This window comes from Rhinolophus hipposideros (assembly GCF_964194185.1).
Source record: "Rhinolophus hipposideros genome assembly, chromosome: 7".
NCBI lineage: Eukaryota > Metazoa > Chordata > Mammalia > Chiroptera > Rhinolophidae > Rhinolophus > Rhinolophus hipposideros.
Window position 1 is genome coordinate 24,145,131 of NC_138053.1, and position 11,310 is coordinate 24,156,440.

Genomic DNA, 11,310 nt, shown 5'->3' on the forward strand with positions numbered 1-11,310 from the left:
TATGTTTTAGGTACCGTCTGGAATACATGTTAAAGAAAGACCGGAGGTGAACAAAAGGCTGATCTAGGCTAGCACTCAAGCTTGGCAACTCTAAGTCCTAATTTGTCCCCCATGACGATTAATTTAAAACCAATTAACATATATTGAACCTATAAAACACTGTACAATTGGGCAACACTATGAACCTTAAAAATTTTGTATCGTGTAATCCAGTAACTCCATTATCAACCTATCCTAAGGAAAAGTCCAAAATAAAGAGGAAAAAATCCGTAATGTGCTAACCTGTTCATGACACACGATTTAAAAAGTGGAAAACAACTAAATAACCAACTACAGGGAATAGTTAAGAAAGTAATTCATTCAATGGGATTATTATATAGTCAATAATAATAATATTTACAAAATATTCTAAGAAATGTATATAACCTAACGTTACAAAATTATATATGGTGGGACAATTAAGTTCATGAACTTGTTACAATGATGTTGCTAACTTTTTTTTAATATCAGAGGGACTATTCATTATGAATTTGTACCAACCGGACAGTTAACCAATTTGGAAGTGCTGACAAGGCTGTGTGAAAGTTAGACGACCTGAACTTTGCACCAACAACTCATGGCTCCTGAATCACGACAATGCACCAGCTCACACGGCACTGTCTGTGAGGGAGTTTTTAGCCAGGAAACAAATAACTGTATTGGAACACACTCCCTACTCACCTGATCTGGCCCCCAATAACTTCTTTCTTTACCCGAAGATAAAGGAAATATTGTCAGACATTTTGATGACATTCAGGACATCAAGGGTAAAATGATGACAGCTCTGATGACCATTCGAGAAAAAAAGTTCCAAAATTGCTTTGAAAGGTGAAGTAGGCCCTGGAGTCGGTGCATAACTTCCCAAGGGGAGTACTTCGAAAGTGACCGTAGTGATATTGAGCAATGAGATATGTAGCATTTTTTCTAGGATGAGTTCGCGAACTTAACTGCCAGACTTCACGTATGCGTATGCATGTGTGTTTGTGTGTGTGTGTGTGTGTGTATACACACATTTATACAATGACTAAAGAGGGAAAACGTTCCAGGCACAGGAAAAAAGAGAAAAAAATGAGAGACGGAGGGAGAGATGAGTGGGAGAAGATAAAAACTACAATGGTTTTCTTTATTTGATGAGCTTTATGAGCTTTGATGTTACTGTACTTTTACTGCATTTCCTGAATTTTCTCTAAAAGAGAAAATGATCTATAAACAGCCCTCAAGTAGTCATTCCTACAAAACCAAAATAACTGTTAGTCTCTGAATAAAAGATTGCTATGGCTCCTCACTTTCTTGAGCAGCCATTTTCACCCGTCGTGTTGCCGATAACCGGGTATTTTCTGACCAGTTGTGAGATATTGGGTATCAACAATACAGTACAAGTGTTTTTAATGTTTATCATTAGAAATAATAATAAACTGAAGCAAACGTAAGGTTATCCCTATATCACTTAACATAGTTTGCATTCCAGTATATTTTACTGAGCAGGAGAGGATGCGGTAAAGATAAATTTTACATCTTGGGAATTCCACATTCACTTATTCAATATTTGCTGAGCATCTATCAGAGGCCAGGAACTGGAGGCACTGTGCTAACAACAGAAAGAGAATTGAAAACCATTCAATCATACGGTTAAACATAACTGTCATTTTAGCATTTACAGTCGTGAATAGACTAACCAATCCTACTTTTCGTTACTTGACAGCAGAAACTATCTTCTCCAATTCTCTGACTTTCTTTTAATACACTCCTGAGTTTGCCGGCTGCCATACCTCTGCTTTTTGTTCATTAACCAGCATCTGTACAATACTGATGATATGCCAGGCACTGAGCTTGGCATGAGAGAAGGAAAAACCTTTTCTATCCTCTGAAGTCCAGGTCAAGTCCCACCATTCTCAGGCAATTACCATCTTCACCAGGAACACCATAATTATTGTTCAAAACAGTGGTTCCCAACCTTTGATATAAGAAACCATTTTTAATATCAAAATGTTACACGAATCCCATGTTCACTCCTCAAGTGATTTCATCTGGTCCCATGGGCCTAAATATCATCTCTACACTGATAATTTCCAAATGTACTTCCACTTCTCCCTTAAATTCCTAATATAAATGCATATTCTATGTCTCCACTTGAATATCAGCTAGGTACCTCAAACACATCCAAAACAAGCCTTTTGATTCAAATCTGCGAATATGCTTCCCAGCAGCCCCCTGGCCCACAGTCCCTATCTCAGTGACATGTACCACCTTCCAACCAGTTGCTCCTGTCAGAAAACTTGGCGTCATCCTTCTCTTTCCCTCATGCTCCATATCGAATCCACCAGTAAATTCTAATGACCCTACTTTCTAAATATGTCATGAACCTGATCACTTCTTTGCTCCTCCACCATTACCACCTTGTCCAAGCCCCGCAATTCCAACCTCGATTATTGTAAAATACTCCACACTGATTTCCCTGCTTCCATTCCTGCCTCATACGGTCAATTTTCTACACACAGCCAGAGTAATCCTCTCAAAACACAAGTCAAATTGGGTAGTCCCATGCTTAAAACCCTTCAAGAGTTGCCATCTCACCCAAAATAAAATCAAGTCTTTGAATGACCCTCAGTGCCCTAGCTTATCTAGCCTCTGCCCACCTGCCCTCCACTCTCCCCTTTACTCACCGTACATCAGCCCCACTCGTCTCCCCGCTTCCAACGTGCCAAGCACACTTCCACTTTCAAAGCTGCTGTCCCCTCTACCCGAACATTTTCCCTCCACACAGTTTCATGATTTAGTCCATCACTTCATTCAGGTGTCTCAGCTCCAAGCCCTTTCCAACAAGCCCTCCCATCATCAACCTATCGAAAGTAGCATCCACTTACTCTTTATCCCCCGAGCCTATTTCATTTTACTTCAAAGCCTATTAACTGCCTGATGTGTGTGTGTGTGTGTACACACACATATGTCATGTCTATGGACTGTGTCCCTCACTAACATTTACACCCAAACAGAGCACAGGTTCTGTTTGGTTTATCACTGTTGCCACATTATGTGCACATAGCTGACCCTCAAAAATATTTGTTGACTGAATGAAGGATGGTAATTACGTTTAATTTTGTTGAGAAAATAATGACAAAAACACTACTAGAATTCGGGAAGACTTTCAAATGACTTTATACTCTATTAACCACAAGAGCATCGCATACATGCTTTGGTGGTAGATGGAGTAAAATATACATAAATATTTTCAATATTTATGGGTTCAATAACGACTCCTGAAGGAATGGGGCCTTCTTATATTGCTCTGGCCATTGCCATATCCTTTCTTCTTCTTCTTTTTTAAAATTTTTATTGGGGAATATTGGGGAACAGTGTGTTTTTCCAGGACCCATCAGCTCCATGTCAAGTCATTGTTTTCAATCTAGTTGTGGAGGGCGCAGCTCACTGGTCCATGTGGGAATCGAACCAGCAACCTTGGTGTTATGAGCACAGTGATCTAACCACTCAGCCAACCGGCCATCCCACATCCTTCCTTCTTATGTCATTCATTAATTCTTTCCATAAACAGTTACTGCATACCACTAAGTCAGAGAGTATTCCAGATATTAAGAATATAAAGATACTTAAGACAAGGTAACTCATTAGACATATAAAAATAAAACCCATAGAGTATTATATGGTACATGTACATATAATAGAGATATATAGAGTATACAATTGTAATATGACAAAGGAAGTAAACCACTTTTTAGGAGTAGGTATTAGGGAAGGTTTCAGCAGTGATGATACTCAACAAATACTTGCAAAACCAAACACAAAAGATACTGTTCATTTTACTTTATATGTGAAATGAGGGTATTAAGTCTGAAAGTGCTGCAGTAATTTGCTACCATGAGATAAGCTAGCCTGAGAATGGAACCAAAACAAGGGGAATGACAGCAGAATGAATCACAGAGAAATTGATCCAAGTTCTTGATGATTTCATGTGAGCCCTGGATGAAGCCTTGGTTGGTTTAACTACAAGATCTAATCATTCCCTTTATTGTTTAAGCTGCTTGAATTTAGCTTTTTGTCACTTGCAATATAAGAATACAGATAAAGCTCAGTGAATTCTTTCAAAAAGCAAGGCTTGTACCTATTTCAGTGTGTAGGGGCACTAATGGCATTTCTGAAGGAATGATTCTTGTTTTGTGGGCAGCGTCACAGGACGTTCAGGCCTCTACCCACTAACTGACAGCAAGCTCGCACAATCTCTGTGACAATCAAAAACGTACCCACGTACTTCCAAATGCCGCCCACCCTCAAGGCGAGGTTTATATGCCTAATCAAGTGATGGGAGGGCACGTTTCCTCCTGTCTTTGGTGGCTATGTTAGAAACTGATACACGGAGCAGAGAGCCATCCGCAACCCTGAGCGGGCAAGTCCAAAGGTCAGCACGGTGAGGATAAAGATGGAAAGCACCTGGCCCCTTGAGAACATCCCTGTACAGCTCAAGTGACTAGCCATGGAGTCTTCCAACCTGGACTTCGTTTTATGTGAGATACGTTTAAATCACTGTTAGGTGGGTGTTATATAACCTGGGGCCGAACTCATACAAGGTGTATTCAAAATCTGACAACTGATGGAAAGTCGGAAAAGAACTGAAATGACTGCAAGGTTTCAAGACTGGGTAACTGAAAGAAAGTTGGTTAAAAAAGAGAAATCAGGAGGAAGAGGAATCCATCTACACACATGCACACGTAAACACACTGGGTGAGGGTAGGTGGATGAAAATCAAATTGAGTCAGTTTGGTTATGGGTTAAGCTTACAGTAATAGCACAGCTAAGATAGAGGTATGTACTATAGCAAACGGTGGACAGAGTTATAGAACTGAGAATCATCTACACAAAAATGGTGACTTATATCATTAAACAAAGGATATGATCACCAAAAGAACAGCGAAAGGCACAGAGACGCTGGAGGACACTGGATTCATTCTACCTCCCCGATATTTTAGATGGAATTCTTCCTTTGGCCAATTACAATAATTCTATCTCTCTTGACAAGGATATTGTGATAGACTTGGCAGCAGGAAATTCTTCCTTTATTCAATCAGACTAGAGCTTAGGACTTTGGGGAAAAGTGTGGGAGAAGAGAAGCCTTCTCTCTTCCTTTGGAAGTAAATGACGAAAGTTATAATCTGAACATTGCAGATAGTCATCTTTTTACTAGGAGAGAAGCCAGTCTGAGCATGAAGCCCGAACAGGAGGACAAAGTTGAGAGAATAGCAGAAAAACGGAACCTCAGCCCTGATGACATAAGCCGATGAACAAACTACTCTTTAAGCCAATTCTTTCTGTGTACTTGCCAAATATATGAGCCAATGTATTTTTTTTTCTTTGGTTTTAAATCTAGTTTGCACCCTAACTGATGCAGGGAAGGCTGTGTTTAGGGGAAAGAAAAGGAAGACAGTGCAGGAAATATGAAGAAACTTTCAAAAAAGTAGGAGACTTGGGAAATACAATGCAGAACCAAGAAATCAGATCATTTGATTCCCACAGAGTGCATTTCACAAACGATCTAAGGAAACCAAGGATGACCGAGGAAAGGCCATTAGATTTGGTGATCAGGAGGTCATAAGTGACTTTGAAATAGCAATTTCAGTGCTGAAATAGTAAAGGAAGTCAGAGTGCAAAGGAAAGAATAATTTATACTTATTAAGAACTCCATAATGTACCAAACACTTGGACAGATATTTAACATGTGTTAAACGCCTTTAATTACAACTCTGTGAAGTAAGTATAACATTCTATTTTATAGATAAAGAATACAGTCTGAGTAGTAACTCGCCCAGCCACATAGCCACTAAGTGGTTTTAACTGACTTCAAACCCAAATCTATCTGGCTTAAAAGTCAATATTCTTTCTACTGTATCAGGCTACTGGAATGAAAGAATGAGTCCTTGAAGAATGAAAATACAGCGGCACAGGAGGCTCAAGATTCAGACTGGCTTCCCTGAGCTGTGCGGCACGCAGCACTGTGTCTGGCAGCCGCATAAAAGACACAAGCATGTATGCAGGATAGACAGAGACTGAAGGAGTGATAACGGATAGTTATAGAAAAAGAAAGATGGGGCAGGATGATCATGGACACATCTGGGTTGCTTTTGGAAAACAGGGAAGGACATTTCTTCCTCTGAGCTATGAGTGAAATAAGGAAATGATACTGAGTAGAAGAGAGGGAAGTAAGAGGGAGTATTCCCCAGACGGCTGAGGTTTCTCTCAGTAAAGGAAGAGATCAAGTTATTTGCTATAGAAACCTTTAGGAAATGAGAGAAAAAGGAACACAATCAACATTAAAGAACCAGCAGAGAGCAGAGCACAGACTGGTATGAAAACTAATACCCTAACATCTTGCATCTTCAGGATTTCAGGAGTCAGGTCAAATGACGAAGCTAGTGATGAGGCTTATTCAGGACTGGGGACTAGAAAGGTAAATCTACAGAAAGTAAAGCATTCTAGGGCATCAGCTAGAACGTCGTTAAAACTGATCGATGACCATGGGATGCTGTTACCTGGGGAAGCAAATGAAATCAGCAGTAGACTAGTAGGGAGTTGGATGAACACAGGTTCCTAACAAGAGGGTGAGAAAGAAAATAGATTCCTTAAGAGTGGAAGAGGGAGAGATTTAAGGAGAGTTTGTGGTTAGAGCGGTCCTTTGACACAATGTTTCAAATTATTTTGCCAGAGGTAGTGAGCCATTGATTGGGCTGAGGGGTCCTATTCTCTTCAGCCAAAAGCACAGAATTTCGAGACAACCAGCTCTAAAAACATGCAGTCATTGGTCGTAGAAAAGTGAAGGCTAGCCACAAATGAATGAACTAAGCCATACAGAAATCAAACAAAAATCTCTCCCCTTTTTTTAAACAGAACAATTCTCTCTCGCTAAATTTAAGAAATTCATTAAGGGGTCATAAAGTCGACAGCAAAAGAGAAAACATGTGCCATGTCATAAAATAGAACGAAAAGGAAACAGACCTGTCAGGCCAATTATAACTCACATGTTAGAGATTTTTAGTACAGAATTCTAATAGGGCAAGGATAGTTTGTGCTTTCGTAACTTTGGAGAGCGCTAGCCTAACAGCTTAAACAAAGGGATACCACTCAATTTAATGTTACAAAAAGGCTCCACGTTTTTTTAATCTCAAAGGACAAGCTACCATTTTTATTCGTAATCCCACTTTTCCAATTTCGGGGCTCTTGACACATTATCCAACTACTGGAAAAGATGGGAGAATCAGCCACAGCAACTCCCTCCGCTACTTCGATCCTTCACTTTGCACTTAGGAGGAGTTACAGATGCCACGTTATTTAGGACAGTCTCTTATACCATCAATTCTGACTCTCCCTGGCCCCAGTAAAGTGGAGGGAGCACTGAGACTGGGCCCAGCTGCAATTTTATAGAACTAGCAAGTGCCACAAACATTGTGAAGTAATCGCAGCTGTGGGGGAATCCAAGAACTTTGAGAAGTTCTGAGTTTAAAAAGCTTTTCCCCATTTTAGCCCTTTCTAAAAAAAAAAAAAAAACAACACACACACAAAGGGCTTGTACCATGGGAGATTCTAGAAGCTCCAACGGGCAATGTAAGCTAACACTGAAGAAAAGAACAAATCACTTATCTTTACTCGTGCCAGTCATCACACAATGCCTCACATCCAGGGACCCGTTTTAAAACGCACACTTAATGCCTTCACTAGCCCTGCAAAAGGGACGCCCCCGTCTCCAACGTTCGGACGGAAGATTTACCGTAGTCAGAAAGCGGCTGATTTCGATGCACAATCCCTTGCCCTCGCAGGCACCACGCCTCTGCCTCGCAAGAGTTCGGGGGGCCGAGGAGTCAACCCCCCCCCAAACCACCCCGGTCTCCTGGGGTCCGACGCCCTCATCGAGGGGAGCAACATGCACTGGCCCCTGCAGAACCGGCCTCTTCTTTGTCACTCCGTCCGGGTGAGCTCCCCACTTAAAGCCCTTTCAAGGAAAACGAGGGTCGAAACCAGGAAGACGAGGCGGCGGCTGCACACCCCCCTCGCGCGAAGGGGCGACGCTTCCTCGGGCGCCGGGAAAGGAGCGGAGCGCGGCGGGCGTCACGACCCTCCGCCGCCGCGGGAGACCCGCGGTGCAGCGCCGCCGGGGGCCGCCGGGGGGCCTGGCGGGGGGCGCGGGCGGGGCGGGGCGCGGGCGGGCCGCGCAGCCGTCGGGTGTGGAGCGGCGGCGGGGCGAAGCCCACGGTTGCCGGGGGAGGAGACGCCGGTGTTTGCAGCCTCACTCACCTGCCAGACGCTCGCCCCGCGGCCAGAAGCACGGACGCCCGGGCGCTTCCTCCCCTGCGGGACACAGTCTGTGCTCCAGGACCGGAGAGTGGAGAGTGGTACACAAGACGGCGAAGGGGCCACCGGACCCGAGCCCAGGGGGGTGTACATAGGGGACGCCGGGGGCCCGGGAAGGCAACTCCGTGTCCACCTTCCTCACCGGTGCCCCACAGCGCTCGCCGGGCACAGCATCGCGCCAACCTCGGCCCGCGGCTCCCCCCAGCAGCGGCTGGGTTTCCGGCGGCAACACTCCGCCCCCTCGCTATTTGGCCTCCGCCATCTTGTTGGAGGCGGGAAGAATACAGTGCGCATGCGTGTTCGGCGCTGGCCGGCGTCCCCCTGCCCTGCGAAAAGGGGACTAATGCGCAGCCGCGCGGGCCGCGGCGCTTCGGCCTCGGGGTGCTGCTTCACGCCCGTTTCAGGATGGTTCCTTCAGCGCAACCCGCAGGCATGCTGCGGACATCCACTGCCTACTATGTGGCCCGGCCTCGCGCTGATGAGGGAAGGATTAATGAAATTTGGCTCCAGTCCTAACGGAGCTCCTAATCTAGTGAAGAAGACGGGAGACGAACGAATAATTCCCTAAATTACCGTGTTGTAGGAGCGCACCCCGCCCTCCCCACCCCCACAATTTTAATTCAACACATATTTGGGGGGATGTTCTCCCTGCGTGTCTGACACCGTTTGATCAGTTCTTTACCTTGCATCACCTCAAGCTTAATTTCAAAGACTACTATATGAATTTCCATGATATACTAGATGCTGTTCTAAGCTCTAGGTTTATAGCAAGAAACGCACGCTCGTGAAACTTGCGTTCTCCTTGGAAAGAAAATACAATAAAAGGCTAAAATAAGTCAACAAAATAATGACTGACAGTGATAAGGAATGGGAAGAGAGCAAAACACAGGGGCCAGGAGTCGAGAGAAGATCTGGGGTAGAGCCTTCCAGGCTGAGGGAACGGCGAAAGGAGAGGCCCGGGGTAGAAAGGAGACCAGCACATTGGAAGGACAGAGGCCATGGGTGGCATGGACGGTAGGGAGAGATGAGGTCAGAGGGAGGCAAGGGCCAAAGAAGGTAGGACGCTGAAGCCATAGTAAGAGCTGGAATACTCCTAGTGGCCCCTCTAACTTGCTGACACTACTCCAACCCCTCTTCAAACACCTCCTGACTGCCTCACTGTGTTGCACGTGATGATGCCACTGCCTCAAAGACCCTTACTCTTGTTCTTTACCTGTCTAGCTTACCATCTTTCAGGTTTCCGTTTAAATGTCACCTCAGAAAGAACATTCTCCCTAAACTAAGTCTCCCTCCTGCCCTTCCATCAGTCATGGCACCTGATCATTTCTTTCATGGCACCACTATAATAGTTTTACATTATATATTCATTGTTTCTTCACCCTGTGTACTCCATGAGGGAGGGAAGAGGTTTTGTTTACCAATGAATAATACCCCATGTCCAGCACTGTGGCTGCCATGGCCGGTCATTCAGCAAATGGTTGTTGAATTAACAAATGTGAAAGTTTGTCAGCACCTAAGTAGTCGGTGAAATACTTGTTGGTGTTTTACTTGTTGGTTTTAAAAATTCAATGCAAGTTGTTTCCTATTAATAGGTGTCCTCAACTAGATTATAAATAGGAACTTTGGAAAGAAGGGGTGGGAATGTAATGGAGAAGAGTTGGTGATGGTGGGGCAGTGGGTGGAGATTGCATTGCGCATGTTTGCAGGACAGGGAGAAGAAGGGCTTCCGCTGAAGGGAGCACCTATTATATGTGCTGTGCACGATGCTAGGTACTTAATCTCCACCACAGCCCTGCTAGGTAGTTATCCTCGTTTTTACACATCGGAACATTCAGAGAGATTTAGTCACTTGCCCAAAGTCACATATTGACCGATAGCGTTGACCCTGTGCTCTTCCCATTTAGAGAAATTGGATGTGGTGATGGACTTATCTGGTGATTTAACTCTGTGTCATTAGCAGGCTTTCATTAGAGAGTTAGGCTATTGCCATTTAAGGATCCCAATCATATTGCTATTCTTGTATTCCTCAATAAAAGGCCTAATTGGAAACTGCTGTCATTCGTTTCCTTTGGGTTGCAGCAGAGCTCATTTTACCATTTCCTTTTCATATTTTTTAGAAATGTGTATTTCTTTGTATTCATAGTTTCTATATGTTTCATCAAAGGAAAAGAGGAGATACCGGAAAAACGGGTGCATGTCATAAATGCTAGCTGCATCCTCTTCGTTAGGCTTGTTACTGAAGGACTAGCTCACTCATCTAGGTCTCAAGTAATACTTCAGACATCAAAGACAGTTCTCTGCAAAGAGTGACAGGCTCACTGCAACAATCATTTACCCCATTTACTCATCAGAATTACACACCATCATTTCTCTCTAACAGGATAGCTGCCTCAAGATAGCTGGGGTGAACTACTAGAAAGAATGGGGCTGCTATCTTACATTGGGGCCATTCAGTCCTTACATGAGAGAAGTAATGTACTATAACTCATGAAAACATACACTTGTCAGCCAAATCCAGTTAGTCTACATGCAAAACCAAGTAGTAGGTGGGAATACATGCCTGAAAAGACTCCCCCCACCTCTACGTGACTGTAATGTAATTTGTCCTTGGAATAAATCCTGCAAACAAGAGAATTTCTTCAGTTTCTGTGGTATTCTCTCCTCTTATGGTTACCATCTGTTATAGGATGAATATATCCCCTCCCCACAAAAAAGATATGTTCAAGTCTTAACCTCCAGTACTAAGGAATATGAACGTATTTGGAAATAGGGTCAGTGCAGATGTACGTACAGTTGACCCTTGAACAACATGGGGGTTGGGGTGCCGACCTCCTGCAGTCAAAAATCTACCTATAATTAGTAGTTAAGTTAGATGAGGTCATACTGTACTAGGGGGGACCTCTAATCTAACAATCAGTGTCT

The 11,310-nt window shown here is 43.7% G+C and overlaps 1 protein-coding gene across 4 annotated transcripts in view; it reads right to left on the reverse strand.

The window, feature by feature from the left end:
- APC (APC regulator of WNT signaling pathway) overlaps positions 1–8,671 on the reverse strand; it is a 127,526-nt gene extending 118,855 nt beyond the window's left edge. For 3 of the 4 annotated variants that reach the window (XM_081052909.1, XM_081052905.1, XM_081052911.1), the window contains exon 1: positions 8,332–8,671. In XM_081052909.1, coding sequence (XP_080909035.1) covers positions 8,332–8,481 — 150 coding nt within the window. In that variant the 5' untranslated portion in view covers positions 8,482–8,671. The remainder of the gene's footprint in view (positions 1–8,331) is intronic. The other variant, XM_081052908.1, reaches the window with a different exon arrangement.
- Between the last annotated feature and the right edge of the window lie 2,639 nt (positions 8,672–11,310).